Source organism: Halyomorpha halys, unplaced genomic scaffold, assembly GCF_000696795.3.
Source record: "Halyomorpha halys isolate HHAL.00 unplaced genomic scaffold, Hhal_1.1 Scaffold105.1, whole genome shotgun sequence".
In the NCBI taxonomy this organism is placed as follows: Eukaryota; Metazoa; Arthropoda; class Insecta; order Hemiptera; family Pentatomidae; genus Halyomorpha; species Halyomorpha halys.
In genome coordinates this window covers 495,495-519,835 of record NW_027108109.1, presented here as the reverse complement: position 1 = coordinate 519,835, position 24,341 = coordinate 495,495, and the positions used below count along the sequence as shown (strand labels likewise).

The following is a 24,341-nucleotide window of genomic DNA, read 5'->3' as shown; positions in this document are numbered from 1 at the left end:
TATTTATCTTTTGAAATATCTCTTATCCCCACCCTTTTTTTGATTTTCGGGTGGGGATATCAGCCTGAACGTGTATCTGCTGGTTATTATTTATTGTTTTATACTTTATTTGCTTTATTACCTTTATTATTGGGTATTTTTTATATTAATATAAAGGGATATACTCTAGACTTTTGATTAATTGATGTGGATAATTTAGGTTTTTATTTTTATTTATCAATAATTATGGCATTTTTGTTTAAAATACCAATTCCTTTTTTTCATTTTTGGTTACCAAAAGCTCATGTGGAAGCACCAATTTCTGGTTCTATAGTTTTGTCTGCTATTTTATTAAAGTTAGGGGGTTATGGTTTATTTAGAAATTCCGAAAGTTTAAATAAATCATTGCGTGAACTTGCTATCTTAAAATTGATAGCATTTTCATTTACTAAATCTTCAAAACATTTTGTTTTTTATAGCGTCTATTTCACATCAATCATCAATCGCTGAATTAACAAACGTATTTTTAGAAGGATGTGTCCTAATTAACTGTAGACTTCAACCAGAGGATGTCAAGAAAAGTGATTTTAATTTTTTTATTTTTTTTAATCAACATTTTGCTATGAATCTCGTTTCTCGGTTCAGCGAGATCCTGACAATGGATGGGGATACCTGGGACGGAAGTTGGTCCCTATTGTTATCAATAGCGGCTCGTTATCAACAGCCACGGCCGTATTGATTAAAGAAGACCCTCACCGGAAGTAGCTTCCGACAAAGGCCTTTAAAATTTCATAAATAGCGGTGAAGTGCTCACTAAGCTCATTAGGACTTTTTTCCTTCCGGTCTAAACCACCCCCCTCCCCCAATGTTGACGATAATGATTTTCTTTATTACTGGTTGTTTTAAATATAGAACATATTTTTTTTTTTTATTAACTTTTAACTAAACTAATGTACTTATTTAATCATGAAATAATTACTGAGCTTTATCATTAAAACTCTAATTAAATATAATAATCTACTTTCATTTAGACTAATTAGTGATAAACATATGAAAGAGGCTTTTTGAGATAATTAGATTTATGCTTCTAGCGGCCCCCTATTATCAGAATCCAGTTACCATTAGTAAAACAAATTATCAATGAGAGAAGATAAAACCTCTAACTAGGCGAAGTGCTTTATAAGTTGTACTAGAGCCCAAGAGGAGAAAATAGTCAGTCATTTCACCTCAATTTCTTATTATCTTGATGAAAACTACCTATGATAACTAGTCAAAGTTAATGAGTCTGCCATGTGTAATTAGACGGAATACATGGTGGCTGTTTAAAAAAGTAAAAAAAAAAAAAAATTCATTTGGGGATCCGAAACATTTTTGAAACTACCTACAGCAGTAAAAAACCTAATAGAACATCATTTAAAGTTTACTACATTAGCTAAAATATGAGCCGTAACATAGTGAGTTGTTTAAGTTCAATAGTACCCGAGATATATTTTTTTGAAAAACAACATTTCATGAAATATTTGCTGAAAAATAGTTAGAGAAACTATTGTGCGAAAACATTGTTATATATTCAAATTGCAAGCTTAATTAATATTGTTTTAACTCAGATATCCACTACAAGAAACATGTGTTTTTAATGTTTATTTAAATACGGTTTTACTTAAACTAATTGTAAATTGAAAAGAACAATCTTACTAACAAAGGCCCTATCCTATCTTATTCTAATTATATCTATCCTATCCCTATGTATATATCTATGTACTTATTACTAACTTATAATCTAACCTACAATTAAAATACATACAATTGTTTTCTATGTCCAAAGGTGAACAATAACGCGTACGTACTTGCACTGAGCTGGTCGTGGCAGAGAGAGAGAGAGATCACTTCTCAATACACAGTTTTTAAACTTAACTTAGCTCACATAAAAACTAAAAATACACCAGACTTTACATCAATGTCCATCAATTAAAACAACCGACGACAGAACATATGATTTTTCTCTCCCTCTCTGTCCGCCGTATATTATAATCATTTATAAATCTAAAATGTTTCTAAATTAAGCCGAATTTTTTAGTTCTTATTCTCATTTTTTCCCTTACCTTACTAATAATTTGTGAATATATGTCACATCATATTTGCGACTATTTTTTATATATTCCAAATTGAATATAAGTTCTATTTTTTAAATCATTATTTTTTTATTTTTCATTAGTGTTCTTTTCCAAAAATGTTTTGTCAGAAAATGTATGCCTTACTAATTGTTATTGTTTTAAAAATCTAATTTATTTAATATGCCTTCATAATGCTGTCCGATTCCCCCATATCAGTTTTTAAATTATTAACGTATTTTATATTTTTTGTTATATAACTAGGATCTAAATATTTTGTAATTCTTACACCCTCTTCTTTGTATAAAATAATTAACTGCTTAAAATGTATGGTTATTTTCTATGTTATGTTTCTGTTAGTTAGATCATTGATACCGGGAAATCGCATGAAGCTTGCCAGTTTTCTGACTGTCAAACAGTTCGTTGGAACAAATTAATTCACCTCAATTTGTATGCTACATGACTACATTAGTGTTCAATCAGTATGCTACATGGCTGAATTATATTTCGATTTGTGTACTACATGACTACAAGAAACTTCAATCCGTGTACTACCTTATATTTTACGTTTAAAAATCATATCTTTTAATTGGGGGATTAAAATAAATCCCAACAAATCCCATCAAATTACCTTTACCTTACGTCGTAAACCTACTGACTACCCTACAGTATACTTCAATAATGTTGCCCTTACGCCAGTTGAACAGATCCGCTACCTTGGACTACATCTGGACAAACGACTAACCTGGAATCCTCACACAAGATTGAAAAGCCAGGAAACTGCACGTCGATTTCGACTATTACAGCACTTACTAGACAAACGGTCCAAACTTCCAACACATTAACAAAAGTCTGGTCTACATGACTGTAATAAAGCCAATCTTGACGTACGGAGTTGAGCTTTGGGGCTCCACTAAACCTTCGAATTCCTCTCGAATCCAATCCTTACAATCCAAAATCCTTCGTCAAATCCCTAAACACTCAAACCCATTAGTTTCTAATCTTGCTTCCTCCTTTATTCCGGACAATCCTCCGAGGTGTCTGAAAAGAATATGGCCTCGAGACCTTATATTGTAAAAATGTTTTTAGAGTGCTACCATTGGGTAGTTTCTCTACATGCTCGTACCATACCATTATGATTTCCTCAAATTTACTTGATGTATTAATGCACAGTTTTAAATATCAATAAATAAATTTTAAAAAAAAATCATATCTATAAGGATACAAAACTCATTAATAACCAAATGCCTATCGTCTGTATAGTAATCACAGTATCGTTCTAGATTGAGACATTCCTCGAAGATTCCAAAGAGATAATTAGCTGGAACCGAGGGCACGACCTGTTAAATAGAAACGACCTTCCGGCTCAAGCTGAGTTAGGAGGCGTGATTCTTTCCGCTTTGTGCCCCTGTAAATCGCCCCCTCCTAACGACTTAAACGTTTTTCTTGAATAAAAAAATGACGGTGCTAGCAAATGGCCTAACTGGATCGAGAAAAGGAACAAGCAATCCAAGAGCACTCCGAGGAAAAACATGCCATTTTCTAAAAGCGCTGAGTTTTCTTAACAGCATCTTCGGAGCTTTTTTCTCCCTCCCCCCTTGACATTCTGTTATCTTTCCGAAGAGAGGTAAAGTGTTTTATTAGAGGCCCTTTCAGAGATAAAGATAAATATATTTCTTTAAAATTTTATATAGCATAAGTAAATTCTTAGGTCAGTTGTCATTCTCGTTTCTAGTTGTCTCCTCGTCAGTATAGAAGCCATTCTTATGAAAATTCGTTGCTCAACTATAAATTATTTATTCTGAAAGGATTACGTCATTACATCAAGATTTATTTACAGGCTTTATTCATTAAATAGATCAAACCGCCCTGAAGAAGTATTGTAACAACGAAAGGTTGGTTAACAATAAATGGCTTTCTACTATTTTGGTACTTTTACTCACCGTCACCTTGGCCATTTTCATAATAAAGTACAAACTAATAATATTAGTCTTGTAGATTTATCTTAATTCAATTACACAGACTTGTACAATAGTAACTTGTACTTTAGTATTTTTTAATTCCTGTAATATCAGTAATAGTCATCCCTATAATGAAAAAAATAAGTATTACTTTATTTAAAAACAATTTTGATCCTTTTTCTCAACTTTATTATTTTTAAAACTTCCAACATTTCAACCACTTGGGTCATTTTCAAGGATACCTACAAACAGCCCCTTTTAATTATTTTTATAACAATTTCATTATTTCCTTCACTTACATACTGATTTTTTTGGTCTTACCTTTACTTTGTTTTCATTTTTTCTTCTAAAATTCTTAAAATGCCGGCTAATTGCCTTTGTCCCATCTTTAAATAATTTATCATTAAAATAATATCGCAATAACATTATAAAATTTTTTGTTCACTTAAAAAATAGATTCCTACTTACAAATTCTTCTATACAACTCTTTCCCAAATTTAAAACATTTACTAACCACTTTTCTTTCTATTATTTTCATTTGCAAACTCCAAACAGAACCTACCTTCAACAGGTTAGGACTCTGTTATCACCTTATCATATAACATAATTTTTCTTAAAATATTAATTTACATTTTCAATAAAAATCCTTGATGCTCCTTATTACGTCACAAATAAACTCATTCATAAAGACCTTAACATCCCATTCGTTGCAGATTTGACCCAAAACAGATATGCGTCTTTTTATTCCAAACTCCTTAACCATCCTAACCCATTAATTCTTAATCTTTCATCCTTAACAATCCCTGATAATCCTCCGAGGGGTCTGAAAAGAAGATGGCCACGGGACTTTCTAGTTTAAAATAATGTTTGAAGTACCACCAATGGGTGGTTCCTTCCCAAGATTTTCAAGTGTATATGAAACATACAACATATTTACTTATTGTATTATTTTGTACAGTTGTAAATTACAATAAATAAATAATAAAAAAAACAAAAACATTTTCAATATAATTTAATGTTTGTAGGTATCCTTGAAAATGAACTAAGTGGTCGAAACGTTGGAAGTTTTAAAAAGAATAAAGTTGAGAAAAAGGATCAAAATTGTTTTTAAATAAACTAAACCACTCTCAAACAAATATATTAATAAAAAATAAAAATAAGTATTAGTTTTATTGCCACATTAGTTTCTACACTTGTACTATGAACTAGCTTTCATTATGAAACAGGACCCTGGACTATCTCCAATAAATGTGTTTATATTAAAGCACTTCGGGACGGATATATTCATATCCCATCCTATCCATGAGTCGCGGGTGGATAAATAAATTCAGCTACATTCAACTCCTAAATATGAAAAACGACATTAAATTTCAGTTCATACAATGTTTGTCGTTTTTTAATTTCAGGCGTTTTTTTAAATATTGCTGGATTAAACTAATCTTTAGTCTCCTCTTTCCGTTTTAAACAAATATTTCTAAAGTGATATAGGACCGTCTCTGTCGAGGATCTTAGCGGGGTGTGTCTGGCAGGGAAGGATTGCTTTTTTTGTGTTATTATCTCCTCTTGTGAGATTGTGACATGTCGCACATCGACCAACCTACTCGCTAATTGTCTGTTTAAAAATTCAGATATGTAAGGCTACCATGGAGGTTATTATGGAGGTTTTTAGCATATTGGTCGATGGACGAGATCTCAACCCCGATTTAGCGACGGTCTTATATCACCTATGAAACATTAACGTAAAACGATAAGAGGAGACGTATTATTTTGACTTTTGCCGGCTATAGAATTCAATTTTCACTATCAAAATAAACTAAATATCTATCAAATTTACAAATTCAACTTTCCTTTTAGAATTTTTATCAGAAACTTATTAATTTGATTTCCTGAACATATTATATCTTTATATAAATGTATTTGTGCTATATTGAATAAAAAATAAACCACTAAAGTTAAATTCAAAGATTTGAAACAATGTATGCATCTCAAATCAGTGGAATTTCAAAATATGCTATCTTAAACTAGAGTTAATTATTAAATCTAAAAGTTGGGGAATTCTTTAATTAATTAAAACACGAAGAGCAAAATCTGTTGGCAGTTTTAGAACAATGCTAATTGAACACGTACCTGTAAAGGGGCCTCTACACGTTGGCCGAGCCATGGCGAACTCAGACATACGCGAGCATGTGGATGGGTGGCTTGGCTTGGTTGGCCTAGGCTCGTTGCCGATCCGTCGAGAGTCGGTTTTTGGACACAGATCAAAGGGGTTCGTGAGAGCGCTCGTGTAGCATCTACACCATTGTTCTTTGTCTAGTTGCAACTGAGAGCTGTTAGGAGGTTAAAGGTGTTTGTTGGTACTTTTTATAATAAGTTTTATATTTAATCTTATTTATTTATATTTAATTTTCTTTTTTTGTAATAAAAATAATACAATTCAAGTGCAATGGGTGAAACCACTAGTACGTCCGCCATGCTTGCCTCTCTGAATAGCACTGACATGTGGATGGCCCGCTCTTTGTTTGTCGAGCATTTGTACGAGCCTCCGATCCGTGGCGAGCGGCCAACATGTGGATCCACCTTAAATGCAGCTCTGGCACTCCTTGATAGATGCCCTAAACCAACACTCAACGGATCTGCTGCAAATTTAGGCCAACTTGTTCCAGCCCATACACACTCTTGCATGTGTGAATTTGCCATTTTTTGTGAAACGTGTAGAGGAACTTTAATATTTTTATTCATTTCAAACATACATTTGTGAAATATTACTTATTTTGTGAGCTTATTCTCAATATATTTCAATTTTATTTTACCCGTTCAAATGTGTGTTATAAATCTAGGACTTTTGTGCAAGAAAAATTTAACTTTCCTAAACGAGAAAAAATCTCATGAACTTGATTCAGCCTTATTATAAGAAGGCTTTAAACGATTCCTGAGAAAAATATATGCTTTCCCTAATTGTGCTTTATGGCCTCCTAATACTTGCTTGTATAGAAACCTCTTGAGTATATGATACATATATATTGTATTATCCGGGTATAACCAAACATATATAACAGCGGGCGAAGAACCCGTGTCCAATGCCCTCTACTTGTACTGGTACCTGGACCGCAATCATCCTAAATCTCGTAGCTTCCTCCTGGACGTCCTTTGGTCACGGGCAACGAGAGAAGACCCATCATCCCAAACCTCTCTCTTTTTTTCAGTTTCCTTTATGTTCCATCTTTCATAACATGGTTCACGGTCGATTCCTCCTCTTCGGCCATTGACCAACGCTTCCTCCTTCCTCCTCCAACTTGTGCGACATTCCACTTCCAAGTACTCCCTTAATGACTGGAATCTTCTCCCGCCCCGACAGTTAATTGTCGCCATTAGTACCTCCGCTATAATCGCAGTGCCAGGTAATTGATAGTATTCAAGGAATTATCATGTTATTTCCTAGGTATTACGTTAATTACTAGACAACTTAAGTGATAGTAATTTGGACGCTTTCAACTGTTGCATGTCTAGTACTTAACCTATTTTAGTATATCTAAATTAGCACCCATACTAGGAGCAATTATCAATAATTTGTTCTTAGAGGCAATTATTATTAATATTTATTTTAATTTTATGTTATATTTATTTATTTAATGGCAATATTATTGCCAGTCAATTCCAAAACCCTATCAAATTTGTTTTAATTAATAAAGATACAAGATTAATTTTTAATTTTATTTTTAAAATCTATGCTTTTTAAATTATAACCTATTTTGCAGTTAAATGAATCTTAGTATATATTTTTTAAAACAACCATGTTATACGGTTCCATGAAACCAGAAAGGTACAAATCAGCGTTGCGATTTATTTTTGTAACAAGCCCACATTTTTGTACTGCAGGAATTAGAAATATTAAAACATCTGCTTATATTCTAAATTGGAATTTATTTACTAAAAATCTTTTGAAATAAATATATCCCCTAGTAAAATTACAATTTTTATCTTGCATTATACTTACATCGAATATCTTCAATCTTCACAAAAATATAATCTATAATTTAGGTCAAATAATAATTTTAACCAAATTTTTTTATTGTTTAAATAAATATAATTATATCCATTTAAGTCTCGAAACATTTTCTATTCCTTTATATGTCCGACGTTTCGGCCAATTCGGCTATCCACAAGGACAATCTATCACAAACAGGTTTTATTAAACATATAATCTTCAACAATTCCAAACAAATAACTATATTATTTATTAATTATCATCCCTTAATTATATGAGTGTCTTTTTATACCTCTATATTCAATTCTGTTTTATTTACACGTCATTTACATACCCTTGTACAAGCATTTCTCTACATTGTATGTTTTTATATTAGCCTAAAAGCCGACTAGTAGGGGGCAAAGCATTGGCCATAAATAAATATTTGAAAACTATTTTCTTCATCTTAACCTTAGCCCTTACCACCTTCCTACTGATTTAGATACGGCCAATCATAAATACTATTTATGATAAAATTCATTTTTAATACACGGAACGAATACAAATCGTAATTTTTACCATCGTGGTTTACCATAGATTAATATAAGAATATGGACGGGGGTGCGGTGAGCAAAAACGTATTTCTTGACCGCACTCATAGCCATCTTCTTTTCATATGAATATAAATATTTGAATTTCATTTAATATTTTATGCTAATTATAAACAATATTATACGTATATTTCGTATACATTCCTAACAGGGAGTTACAGGTTACTGTGGGAAGAAAATAAATTATATTTTTACTGTCATGCTTTTAATAACTGTCCAAGGCAATTAGGGAATACCTGTCTGTAATTGTAAGTGAAATAAGTAATTAATATAACCTTGGGTACCTAACACGCCATATCTATTTAATAGCAAGTTGAAATATTTTTCATTTCTTTATAATTCTTTTTTTCAAGCGGCGAGTATTCACAAGATGTGCTTAAATTGGAAATCAGGAAATTCACCCTTTCCTGCCTAGGGTAACCGTGCTTATATTACTTTTAAAGATTTATTTATGGAGACTATTGGCCGATGTACCACATGTCAAGAAGGTCAAAACTTAAAAATTATAAAAGGGAATCCTTCTGGGACATCAGCCCTTTAAGAAAAGGGACTAAGAACCAGGCCCGGTTTTATCTTAAGAGGAATATTTTGATATTTAATATTAAAAGGGCTAAATCCAGCAACGTTGAGAAAATGAAAATCGGGTGTCGTTACATTGACCAATACTTCACAACTTATATTTATCTGCTAGGCAAAAAAATGGTTATAGACGTTCTCGATTTTTATGAAGATATGAACTTTAAAAAATCAGTACACATAGAAAAAAAAGTTATTAAAATTCATTTGACAAAAAAAAATCTCCAGGAAAAACCCCCCCAAAAAAATTAAGATGACGTGCTCTAAAATAATAAAAGATTATGTATTTTTCTTATTAATTATTATGTTATAATTGTATATTCACCGTTTTTTTCATAAAGTAAATATATTATTTCAAAGTTTTAGTTTTACTTGAAAAGTCTCGAAGATGGCTTTTATATTAATGTTTATTTATTTGAAGTACTTAAACAATCAAGATCTATTATGATAAATGGAGACACTTCTGTGACCAGATTGTGAAAGAGTAAATTGGTATTTAAGTGTCAAAATTGTATTTTATGTGTTACTGTAGCCGTGAGTCAGCCCTGTGGGTTGGGAGTCATCCTGGGACCCACCTAGTCTCTATAAAGTGCATACCCTTAATTGGAAAAAAATCTGACTGTTGAGAGTGATCATGAGCAATATTGTAAATTGAAAATATTTTGCAAGTATGAGGTTCTAAGCATGTGAACTTACGCTTATAATTTCCCACTGTTATTTTCGCACTTTGGAAAAGAAAAAACTTCAAAATTATTACAAAACAAATTCTTTTGATCCTTTTCTCTGTCTCTCTCTATTCTTCAACGTTTCGGACCTCAGTATTATCAAGGATAGTCTTAAAATTCGCTGGCTACTATGCCCATTCTATTCGTAAACATTTATACTTTTATTTTTTATAAGGATATAGAGTTGCAGTCAAAGGGAATCGTGTGAATGACTGAAATGACGATTTATTGTATCCTTTACATTTTATCGCAACAGCCCTGATAAAGAGTTACATTGTGGGTCGAAACATCGGCAATAAATAAATAGTTGGAAAATATTTTGCTATTCTTGATAATCCCTGAACTGTGCTGAATATTTCCTTCAAATCTCTTTATCACCTTGTTAATGGAATATGGGCCAAATTATTATTTTTAAAAAATTTAATTATCCTCTTTTTTCCTCAAGGTAGTATCTTAGGTCCCATTCTTTATACGGTTTATACAGCTGACATCCCAACCCACCCTAACACAGTTCTAACATCATACGCTGATGACACATGTATACTTTCTGTAAACAACGACCCTACTAATGCATCACAAACACTATAGGCACACATAACATCCATTGAAGAATGGTGTAAAAACTGGAGAATCAAAATAAATCCTGACAAATCCCATCAGATCACCTTTACACTCTGTCGTAAACCTCTACCCTCCTGTCCTACAGTATCCTTTCTAAATACTCCACTAACGCCTGTTGAACAAATTCGATACTTAGGACTCCATCTTGACAAGAGACTTACTTGGAATCCACACACAAGACTGAAACTGCTCGTAGATTCCGATTGCTACAACACTTACTTGACAAACGCTCTAAACTTCCCATTCACTACAAACAATTAGTATACACTACGATAATCAGACCAATTTGGACTTATGGAATTGAGCTCTTGGGCTCCACCAAACCATCAAATTCCTCCCACATCCAATCCTTACAATCCAAAATCCTACGTGAAATCCTTGATGCTCCTTATTACAAATAAACTCATTCACAAAGATCTTAACATACCATTCGTTGCAGATTTAGCCCAAAACAAATATGCGCCTTTTCATTCCAAACTCCTTAACCATCCTAACCCATTAATTCTTAATCTTTCATCCTTAACAATCCCTGATAATCCTCCGAAGCGCCTGAAAGAAGATGGCCACGGGACCTTCTAATGTAAATTACATTAAATAAAGAAATAAATAAAAATATTATTTAATTATCAACTCTCAAACAAAAAAATAATATATAATGTATTACTTTGTATACACATAACTTATTTAAAATATTTGCTATCTTTACATCAAAAATTGAGCCACCGGAATGTGAGAAACCCCTTTTTTGTATTTATAAGTGACTTATGACATTTCGCCATCTGAGTACAGATATATCCTTGATCATATTAGGAAAAGAAAAAACGTCGTGACTAGAAATCCTTTGATATTCAAATGAAGATAATAAAACAAACGATAAAAGCAACTGTCGTATTATTAATTGTCTGTGATGCTGCAAATAAGGCAACAATCATCAATTTGTTCCATCTAAGCCGACAGTTAGACATAATGTATTCGATTAAATACATAATATTATCTTCCATGTTTCCCAAGAAAGTAGAAATCGAATAGAATAAATTAAAAAAGACAAGGACAACCATTCTACAGTTATCCGTTTCTATCTCAGAGCTCGACTGTCCTCGTATGTTAATGCCTGTAAAATACCTGTACGGACTTGGGTACAGTACGGTATTTTGAAACCTTTTTTATATCGCTTATTTGCTGATACTTCCCTAATAAAATAAAATATTAATTTTAATAAAATTACTTTTTAATAAAATAAAATAATTGATTTTATTTTTTGTCATGCAAAAGTTTATTGTTGATTTAACATGTCGTAATTTCAACATACATATATTAGTACAAGAGCCGGGAAGAAAAGGCAGTTATCTCACCCGGATTTTTGATTACTTCAATAAAAATTATTTATAATTACTAATCAAAATTGATGAGTCTGCCTAGTATAGGTAGGGGGATTAAAAAATGGCGGCTGTTTCAAAACCTTAAAAAAACCTTGATTTTTCATTCGGAGCTCTATATCTTAAAAACTAACAACAACACTAGAAAATCTAAGAGAATATAATTTAAAGATGAGTAAATTTTATGAAATGTTATCCCTAATAGAGCTATTTATGTCCAATAGTTCTCGAGATATAGCTATTTTAAAAAGCAACATTTCAAAAAATTCTACTGAATGATTGGTGTTAGTTTATTTATATTGAGAAATCTATATCTCAGGAACTATATGACGTACAGATGTCTATTAGCACTCAAATTAAAGCTAGTTTAATGGGCGATAAAGAAGTATATGGCCTTTACCTTCCTAGGAATAGTAGTTTTCATGATATTTGCTAAAATAAATTGATTTATAGTTGTTCGGTCAATAAGTTTGATTTATGAAAAACTTTATTTCAGAAACTATTCTATTGGACGTACTGATGTCTGCCCAGCGCTCAAATTAAAACTAGTTAAATTTACTACAAAATAGTTAATCGTATTTATCTTTGTAGGAGTAGTAGTTTTATGATATTTGAAAAAAATAAACTCACAAGATGTTAATTTCTAGTTGTTCGTATAAAATGTTATCCGTAAGACGTACATATGTCTGCCAAGACTCAAAATAAATTAAATTTAATTTACTATAAAGTAGGTTATGACACTTATCTTCGTAGGGGTTGTAGTTTTTATGATATTCAGGTATGAATATAAATTTGGTAAATGAAAATTTGTCCGAACAACAATAAATCAATTTATTTTAGCAAATTTCATGTAAACGTTTATTCCAACGAAGATAAACATCATAAACTACTTTACAGCTCATTAAACTAGCTTTAATTTGAGTGCTAATAGACATCAGTGCATCAAATAGTTTTTGAGATATAGATTTTTCAAAATAAATTCACTAACTAATGTTCTTTTAGTACGTCCCATACAACATTTTTATGAAATGTTGCTTTTTAGCTATATCTCGAAAACTATTTAACGGAAATAAAACCATTAGGGCTCATATTTTAGCAAATTTACTCTTCTTTAAATGACGTTCTCTTAGGTTTTCTTGTGTTGTTCCTACTATTTAAGATATAGAGCTCCGAATGAAAAATTAGTTTTTTTTTCGCTTTGAAACAGTCGCCATCTTTTATTCCCCCTACCTATACTTGGCCGACTCATCAATTTTGACTATTAATTATACATAGTTTTCATTAAAGTAATAAAAAATTGGGGTGAGATAATTGCCTTTTTTTTGGGCTCTTGTACTATACGTTAGGCTTTTCTACTCAGTGCCCGTTTTATTTAAATTTATTTAATCTTTAAAGTTTTATTAGTATTTAGTAGTTTTATTGTTAGTTAAGCAATTATCTATTATGAGTTCTATAAGGAATAGAACGTTCTACAGCAGTACCTAATTAAAGAAATAGTACTATACAGACTCCACAAAATTTGTGAGTTTTTATTACACATACGATCTTTAACAATTCCAGCCAAATAACAATATTATTTATAAATTTTCATACTTCATGCAGGCTATTCTGCCCAGGTTATTTATATCAGTCCAGAAATTACCCTATGAAACATTAAAAGCTTAGGAAATCATATAATTTTGTTAATAAGCAATTCTTAGATTATGTTTAACTTCCTAATTATTAAATTGTTCACATTAAATTAAAAATTAAAATTATTTATCACAGTCAACCTTCTTTGTTAAAATTTATCACAATAATAAATTATTTATTACAACTATATTTTGATTAATACGGAGTAGGTATTGTTAATGTATGAGTATATAAAACATATGTAAATAAATGTTGAAAGTATAAAATGACATCTATATAAATAAATTAATATAAAAAATACTAAGGAAGTTAAAGGTTTAATACCAAAACCATTGAGTTTTATTTATATATGTTTAATTTACCCCTTACTTTTAAATTGGTCCTAATGAAGACCTGCAGAATAGGTCGAAACTTTGGTTATTAATAAGTAGTTAAAATCTTTATTATTTTATTTTGGCCTCAACCTGGACTATTTCATTTTATCTCACATACCATCGATTATATGTGTATAATATATATTTTATTATATGTAAATTTAAAAATTTGTATTTAATTTATTAAAAAATTGTATCTTTATTCTTCTGATTTATTAATTATCGCTAGATAATGCAAAATAAAAATTTTAATAATAATAATTAATGTAATACTTATAATACAATAATTAAATTTTTAAATAATGTAAGAAAAGATAAAATGTAAATTGAATTCCCGTTACCATGGCGGTAGTTAATTGAAATATTGCTGCCTTTGAATTGCAGGAATGCACTTTTCCAAGGCCTGCTATTAACATAACAGTTATTGCCCAGATAATAACAAGTACGCAGCAAATAAATAAATCTCTAAAGTTATGAATAATAATGTAGTAGTTACTATAGGTCAGACAGGCTATAATTTTTATTAACCTCCTTTTTGTAATTATCTTTAAATAAGTAATATTTCTAGTATAAATATATGTAGTTTATATAAGAAGGGGTTGGCTTAGTGTGTAAGGGGCTGTGCTACTGACTCCTAGAACCCGGGTCGAATCCGTCCGTGGAAGATAATTATTTATTTTGTTACAATAGCCATGAGTCGACCCTGTGGGTTTTCGAACCCTCCTGGTATACACCTAGCCTCTGTGAGCAAACATCTGGCGGTTGGGCTTGATCATTAACAAATCACCTCCTCGTATCAACGTTGTTCAAGAAACAGTCCATCCTTACATAGTATTAACTGAACCCTTAACCTTCCATGGTTTGTAGCAGTTCATATTATTGTTATTACTATATTTTCTACATTTAATTATTTTTGACGAATTCAACTTTATGTCAGAATCTTCAATTTATTCATTCGCGATGTTGGTCAAAAACAAGGTTTCCCAACTTCTTGCAGGCAGAGTACACATCCTTCCCTAATTCCTGATACTTTTTTATATTTTAATTTATCAAGAAACCTTCTTTTTGAAGGAAACTAATTTTGTGCTTTTTTTTTGTTACCATCATATTTCAAACATTTTCAATTTCTTTCATATTAAAATTATGTTCTCCATCCTGACGTTTAGGTTCGCACGTTCATCTTACTCTAAAAATAATTTCAATATGACAATATTACTACTAATTGTTCAATTAAGTTTAAAGCCGTACACTCAATTATTTTTTAAAACATTAATTAATCTTGTCCATCGCGCGCTATTGTGCATTCACTTCACGTCATCATACTCATGAAAAATAATTCCTTACTGGTTTTGAAACGGAAAATATTTTTTATATTTAACGCCCATACTCTCTCATACTAATTCCATTTATAAGTTGAGTAAAAAATAACTATTATCATTTTTTTCTGTTTTAATAGTTACAATGTTGGTTGTGGTAATGTAGGCTATTGTTATTAAAAAAACACATGAAAAAAACGAAAATATTTATTTATTATTTTATCCAGTTTTCAAATAAATAATTAAAGGAATTTTTTTTTAAATTAAGTACTAAAGCTCTGTCAGACTATTTTAATCTAGATAAGCCCTAGGTGATATACAAAGATTACTTATGGCTATTGATTGAACATCAATATACTAAGTTTAATAAATATTGTAGTTGTTTTTGATCAATCATAAAACATTGTGCTGTTTATGAAATAAAGTGGCTAATTTTGTTAGTTAATTTTAATCATAAAGTTGCTGTATGATGTACACACTTTAAATATGTAACTTATGACATAAAGTAATTTAACTTACTGAAGAAGATGATAGGAGGATGCGGTCAGCAAAGAAACAATATTAATACACAAAAAAATATTTATTTATGCCGACGTTTCGACCTGATTTTCAGGTCTTCATCAGGACTATAAAAACAAAAAGACAACAACCATTATTTAGAGAGAGAAATGTTGATTAATAACTATGGACAAAGACAGTAATAGATTGATTACATTATTATTTATATACATATAAATGTGAATAATAAATAAATGATACAATGGAAAATTAATAAATAAATTTATTTATTACTCACATTTATATGTATATATAAATAATAATGTAATCAATCTTTCTCTCTAAATGATAGTTGTTACCTTTTTGTTTTTATAGCCCTGATCAAGACCTGAAAATCAGGTCGAAACGTCGGCATAAATAAATATTTTTTTGTTTATTTATGTTGTTTATTTGATGACCGCACCCCCCAATCATCTTCTCCAACCAGTAATCTACGGTCAACTATCTACACCTCAGTAGTTTACCTTGTTGTTAGTTGATTTTAATCATAAAGTTGCTGTACGATGTATATACTTTATACATGTAACTTATGACGTAATGTGGCTTATCTGGTTATTTGATTTCGGTCATGAAGTTGCTGTAAGATGTACATACTTTACATATGTAACTTATGACGTAATGTGGCTTATCTTGTGAGTTAATTTCAGTCATAAAGTTGCTGTGAGATGTACATACTTTGCATATGTAACTTATGACATAATGTGGCTTATTTTGTTTGTTGATTTTAATCATAAAGTTGCTGTAAAATGTACATACTTTGCATATGTAACTTATGACATATTGTGGCTTATTTTGTTTGTTGATTTTAATCATAAAGTTGCTGTAAGATGTACATACTTTACATATATAATTTCAATTATTAAAACTTTTCGTTTCTGAGGCTGTTCTTATACCCACACGATTAATATTTTGCGCCACTTGGCTATTTAGAAAAATAATTCGGAGGTCTTTAAAATGTTTTTTTTTTTTTTGTTGACATTTTTCATGAGCGCAACTCTTCCCCTTACAAGATATTTCATATATTTTAAGTAATATTTATAAAAAAATGTGTAGCCGGCTATTTCGAACCCACATCCTGTCACGCGTGCCTTGTTGTGCTTGTGTTACCCTTACTTTATAGGTAACACAAGAGGAAGCACCTGCCTCCGGGACTGTCGACAGCTTTAATTGACTATTAACCTCCCAATGACGTCTCGGCAACTGTAGACACAGAACAAGAGCCATTCTTCCTCAAAGATAAGAGATAAAGTCCCCCTATCTTGTCCTTAATGTGCAACATATGTTGTCCTATGTTTGGTCTTAGCTCGCGAGGGGTAGTTATCATCTTAAAATACCTTTTTGTAGGATGTTGTTTTGTCCATTACTTAAGTGATTTTATGGGCTTCTATATTTACAAGTATAAACAAATCCGATTTAAAAAATTCTTTTTTGTAAAAAATCTAATCTAGATCTACACTAATGTTACTGATGCCAAAAAATAATATATAATGTACGTTAAATTTATAGAAACAAGAATAATAAATGAATAAGGAACTTAAGTCAAATTTTTAATAAAATTATACTTAATAATGATCTATGAGAGACTGATTTTCGGTTTAGTTAACGACGAAAACATATATATTTTTTAAAAATAAAATATATTACTTAGGAAGAAAAACAAGTTAACGAGTCACGAAAACGAGAAGTCAGTTTTCCATTTGTAAAGGGCAGGGACCCATCGAAGGGCGGAAATTGGACCGGCAACAGCGACTTTTCCAACCCTAGGGCGCGATGACTGCTTCATTGGAAAAAGAGGAAATAGGATTTTCAAAAAGCGACTTTTTAAAACGGGTTTCGAATATGTCCTTAAAGTTACTCAATCACTTCGTTTTATTTTTACTTCTTCTGACTGAAGAAAAGCCGGCCTTCAAAGATTTGATTAATTTCAATAACAAGATAATTCATTGTTTAAATAAAATAAATTATATCAATTTAATGTATAGGAAGATGGTCAGGGTTGCGGTCAAAGGAGAAACAAAAATAGTTTACAACTATTTATTTTCCTGTATAGGAAGATGGTCAGGGTTGCGGTCAAAGGAGAAACAAAAATAGTTTACAACTATTTATTTTCTGACGTTTCACCCTACTTTGTAGGGCTTCATCAGGGCTAAAAAGATACAAAATGATACAGTGATAAGAATAAAATACAAAGATAAGATACAATGATAAGAATAAAATACAAAGATAAGGTACAATGATAAGAATAAAAATAAGTAACAATGGCAAGAGTAAAAATTTTTTATATAAAAATACGTAAAATATACAGTTAAAAAATACAGGAGATGTACATAAAACAAAACAATACGGGGAAGAAAAAAAAAATGAGATTAAATAAACGTCATGAAAAGATAATAATTATACATATATAAGTAAAAATAAACATATAAAATGATAATAAATTAGCAAAGAAAAAGTCAAATTTTACTTATTTTTATTCTTATCATTGTATCTTATCTTTGTATTTGTATTTTTATTCTTATCATTGTATCATTTTGTATCTTTTTAGCCCTGATGAAGCCCTACAAAGTGGGGCGAAACGTCGGAAAATAAATAGTTATAAACTATTTTTGTTTCTCCTTTGACCGCAACCCTGACCATCTTCTTATACATCAAATTTTACGGTCAACTATATATACATATATACTATATCAATATAAGTTTCAAGCACTCTCTATTAATATTTTAAGTTTCCAACGTTTCAGCCAACATGGCTATCTTAAAGGAAAATATTAACTATGAATTTACACCTAATATTCAACTATTTTTTGCATACTGTTGTGCCAAGGTACATAAGTTTAGTCAAATTATCTTATGTTGGTCACATTTTCATTTAATTTTAAAATTCTTAATTATAAATTATCTTAAACTAATACCACTCACTTAAACAATATTATTTAATCTTTAAATTAAATTAAAATGAAAATGAAAAGATGACAAAATAATTCTGTCTAAAATTATTAGACTTGTGTAGAATAGCTTGCAAAATATTTTAATAGCTGGATGTGTGGATTAAATTTACAGTATAGATTATCCTTGAGGGTGGCCAAAACGTTGAAATATTAAAATATTGATAAAGAGTGTTTATTACTTAAATGGATACAATTTATTTTATTTAAAGAATAATGCCAGTATCGAAGAAGTGATAGCATTATATTTAAAGGTAAATCATTTTAGAGTGGTTTATAATACCAAGTCCTGCAAGAACGATAAGTATATACCTTCATGGGCTTACATAAGTATCTACACTAATCCTTCTTCTTTAAAATTTTAAATTTGATGCTTCAAGATAGATAGAATCTGATATGACATATTGGTTGTTTAAGGGGACATGGGGCAGATTTAGAGTCTAATTATTTTTTTTTTAAATAAAACAGTTTAAAAAAACGCATGTATTGCAATCCTTACCTATTATTATAGGTATTATAAATAATTGTGGAATATTTCGCAGTGATTCTGAAGTTTCCGAGTAATTTAAGTTATATTTCTAATAGATAACTCCATTAAAGAATAAAAGCAGTATTTTTATCCATTCATTGTTTAATTGGAATCTCAATGTTTTCAATATTAGAGTTATAACTAACAGGCCTTAATAAAACTGCAACTAAGATTTTTATCCTGGGCGCTACAAGAAACCTGCAAGAAACGGTTGTTCAGAACGTTGTGGGTTCGAATCCCACCTAAATCAATATGTAATGAGACATATCAAGCTAGGAAAACGGCGTTAGGCTAGACACATTGCCAGAAGATGGTGAAAAAAATTCTAATAATTTAATTATTGCTTGCTCATGCCTTTCATATTTTATAGTTTTATGTTATACAAGATCCCTGATAATTATTTTTTTTTTATGTTGCGATCTTCTTTGAACGTATTCTGCTAATACTGAATATAATTACTGATATAATGACCAAATTATACTCATATTTCTAATAATCCTGAGAGGAGGCAAGTACAATACCCGACCACAATAGAGCAATTTAGGACACATCTTCGAGGGGGTCCATCAAGGACACGCCTCAGTCCATTCATGTCCTCTGACCACGTGGTCTGCACGTGTCCAAGGTCACTACTTTCACATTCCACTCCCAGCTGGGGTCGTTCTTCTTCCAGGGTCTACAGCCTCTGGAGCTGGAAGGTATGCCGGCCCCTGTATGTGCGTGCTCAACCTGCACTGGAGGATAGGAATTGAAGGTGGATTTATGTGCTGTCAATTTTTGTTAATATCCTTAATATGATAAATAATATATAATTTATATCATATAATTAATATATAAATATAAATAATAACAATTATTAATTATACATTTCCCAAAGATTATAGGACAGCAGTTCGCACGTTTTTTTCCCCTCAAAAATAACCAAAAATAATAACTATCACATTAAAAGGCTTAGCGCAGCCAAAGGTTCAATGCCGATACAACCAATCCTTATCTATACACGTCCTCCAACTAACCGCTGTCAAAACACTAGTGAATTTGTACAAGACCTGTCTTGATGCAATTTTCCCACCTACGCTTCGTCTGGCTGGAACAGTATTCTTTATATTCATATAAAATACTTTTTTTTTTTTTTACATTTATGATATTTCCAAATAAAATATATTATTATATATAAAACATATAACATTTATTGTGCGCAATTCCCACAATTCAGCATTGTATAGAATTCTGAATTAGAAATACGAAACTGAAATTAGGGCACTGTACTTTCTAAGTACTGTTTTTTGAACAACGGTTAAGCAAGAAGGTGACTTGTTCATCGTCAAGCTAAATCGCTAAAAGATTTTTCCAGAACTAAGAAAACCTACAGAAACGTCCTTAACTTTTTTAATTTAACTTAATGGACCTTGAATGTCTGATTACACCAAATTTATAAAACTTAAAATAAAAGGAATCTTCAAGACTATTCAAATAAAACTAAAATTTCGAAATAATGTATTTACTTTATATAAAAAATCTACTAAATACATAATTATTAAATAATAATTATTAACAAGAATATATAAATTTTTCCTTTTTCACAAACATGTCGTCTTAAATATTTAAGATTTCTAAAAGCCATTAAAATAAAATGTGTTGTCTCTATAATTATAGATTTTAGATATCGCTTTGTTTGTTTTTTTGTAAATGGTGTATAGATTTTTTTCGATCACCTAAAGTGACGATATTTTATATTTTTATTATTTTCACTGAATAAAACTTTCAAAAAAAAGTTTATATTTCTATAACAATAGAGGACCTATGAAGGTTAGGTGGATCCTGGAAGGCTCCTCAACCACAGGGTTGACTCAATGCTACAGTAAGAGAATGAATAATTTCTCCCACAGACAGATTCGAACTCATGTCCTTTAAGTCAGTAGCATAGCCATTTTAAATTTACTATATAATAAAACTGTACTATAATAGTGTCTCAGAATGCACTAACTAATTTTCGTGAATAGGGCACATCGTTGAATATTTGTCTTAGTGGGCCTTAGACTCTTCTGGTGGAATTCATTGTATTAAATATAGCTCGTTAGCAGGACTTTTTTTTGGCAATTTTTGCATATATATATACCGAGTATACCCACTGCTCTTCTTTATAATAAAACAATACGATGAATTATAACCTGTCAGTTGATGACTTAATGATTAGTGGACTGTCATGACCCCCTGCAACTCCTCCTCAGGCGTTGCACTATGAATGGAGAAGATGACCAGATGTCAGACCCCAAGGACGATAAGTGGGCCGCCCGGGTATCCTTGAGCAACCTGTCCACTCTGCTACTGACCCTAGCTATTCGAGGAAGTAGCCGTATTTTATATATATATATATTTTTTTTTTTTTTTTAAATGGTTATAATGCTATATGAAGTACACTATTGTAATACTCTTTTACTTCTACGTTCTAATATATTATGTTTTTTTGGAAAGTGTCTTTGATGATAGTAATCCTTATAAAAAATCGCTATTTAGTATCAAACTACGTATTATAATTTTATTTAATTTTTCTTCTAAATAAGTAAGCCGTCATTTAGACATAAACATGCGCTACGCTTATCTGAATGCCAGTATTATTCTAATTTTTTTTTTCGTTGTTACTTCAGCAATTATTTATTTTAAGTTATATTCCTTATCATTCTTATGCAGGAGCTAATTGCAAAAATACTACTATAAGAACTCCACAAAAGCTAAGTGCGAAAAGATGTCAGAACTAGAAACATTTGGTTAGATTTGGCTGTTACAGTACACAGTTGTATGAATATTTGAAAACAACAAACCGTAGTCTAATAATATGTATTCCCTCCCCCCTTCTTTTATTTTATTTTAAAGTATTTTTCTGCAGTTAATAATAATCCTTTGATTGCATTCCAAACTCTACGATTCCATATCACAGCCCTCGAAGAATTGTTTCGTAATTGGAGGATTAAGATAAACACCCTTGCTCCTATTGAACAAATCCTTGGATTACAACTGGAGCAATGATCGATTCCGACTATTACATCACTTACTAGACAAACGGTTTAAACTTCCAATTCATTAAAAAAAAGACTGTAAAAATGCCAAACTGGACTTAGGAGTTGAGCTTTGGGGCTCCACTAAACCTTCGAATTCCTCTTATCCAATCCTTACAATCCAAAATCCTTCATAAAATCCTTAATGCTTGTCACAAATAAAATCATACATAGGGAACTTAATGTTCCATATGTAACCGATCTAGCCCGAACCTGATATCATTCCTTCCATTATAAACTCCCTAACCATCCAAACCTTGCTTCCTCTTCTTGTTCATTCCTGACAATCCTCCGAGGCGCCTGAAAAGAATACAGCCAGGAGACCTGCTAATGTGAAAACTTCATTAGAGTGCTACCAATGGGTAGTTAATAATTATGAATAGCTGTAAATTCCAATAAATATAATAAAAAAAAAACTTCTTTTTCCTACAAACTAAAGCACATCTTTTCTTACGGAAATTTTTTTAAAATGATATTTAATAAAACATCCTGATCACTAATTACCCCAGATCTGTAATAGATGGAAATAACAGGATTTATAGCAGGACACTTTATCATCCCAGATCGATGTTTCAATTCTTCACCGACAGAGAGCAGTCATTAATTCACCATTAGTCTTCCCGAACTGTCAATACAAGGCCTCTTCTCCATTATATTTTGGCAACACAATTTATTATTTTTTTTTTCAATGGTAAATTTATTTTAAGAACCATTATATTTATTATATTAATAAAAGTAACCATTTTATATCGAAGTTAATGATAATAATCATACTGAATGGCAGAAAACTTTTTGTCGATTCCGACTTTCACAACACGATGTAAACTTGCCACTAATTATAAAAGACTCATTTAAATGACTATAATAAAGCCTATTTGGACCTACGGAATTAAGCTTTGGGGCTTCACTAAACCATCGAATTCCTCTCATGCAATCCTTACAATCCAAAATGCTCCTTACTTTTTTTTACAAAAAGTCATCCATCAGGACATTAATTTTTCATTGCCGATTTGGCCAGAACCGGGAACAAATCCTTCCATGCTAAACTTCCTAACCCAAACTGAATTATTTCTAACCTTTTCCTTCATTACCAGACAACCCTCAGACAGTCTAAATCGCCAATCTATTACAAAAGACTGATCTACATGACTATTATAAGGCCTATCTGGACATACGGAGTTGAGCTTTGGGGCTCCACTAAACCATCAAATTCTTCCCGAATCCAATTCAAATCCTTCGTAAAATCCTTAACGCTCCTTACTTTATCACAAATAAAGTCATCCATCATGACCTCAATATTCCATATGTTGTCGATTTGGCCAGAACCAGTTACCATTCCTTCCATGTAAAACTTTCCAACCACCCAAATCCACTTGTTTCTAACCTGGCTTCTTCTTCATTACCTAATAATCCTTCTAGGCGTTTGAATATAAGATGATCTCGAGATCTTTTCCTCTAGAAATGTTATTGCAGTTCTATCAGCAGGTTGATTCTCCACATATCTGTATCATGCCATCTATAACTTAAATCATATTTACTTATGATATATATATTTTTAATACAGTTCTAATATCAATAAAAAAAAAGAAATAAAAACCTGAAAGATGGTTGATTCCCAATGTGTAATATTTGTGCCAGTGGTTCGCCCCAACCACTGCAGTTGCAGGGCTCACTGAATGCATGCGAGCACAAAAAAGCAAGTACTTTTCAAATTAAATATTTGTAATTATATTATTTCAATTTCTTGAGACAAGGTAATTATTTATTAGATAAATCAAAAATTCGTATTGATTTTTGTCTCAACACTTTATTTTTCACCAGTCCAACGTTTCGGCCATTCTAGCCATCCTCAAGGACATCTTCAATATATTTCTTCCTCACATTAATTTAAAGTTTCTTTTGCAGGTTATTCTTCCCAGGTCATTAATTATAAGTTAAAAGCATATTTTTTAAAATTTAAAATCATTAATATTTAATTTTTCTTATATAAGATTTTCTACAATTAAT

General features: G+C 30.9%; 2 protein-coding genes across 2 annotated transcripts in view; both read left to right on the top strand.

The window, feature by feature from the left end:
* The window catches only part of LOC112211071 (NADH-ubiquinone oxidoreductase chain 4-like), a 2,981-nt gene extending 454 nt beyond the window's left edge, over window positions 1-2,527 (top strand). Inside the window, 3 exon segments of the mRNA XM_067046490.1 lie at window positions 200-349; window positions 459-560; window positions 2,451-2,527. Of these exon segments, the coding sequence (XP_066902591.1) occupies window positions 200-349; window positions 459-560; window positions 2,451-2,527 (329 nt within the window).
* The window catches only part of LOC106677614 (EGFR adapter protein), a gene marked incomplete at its 5' end in the record, with an annotated part of 690,819 nt that overhangs the window by 421,637 nt on the left and 244,841 nt on the right, over window positions 1-24,341 (top strand).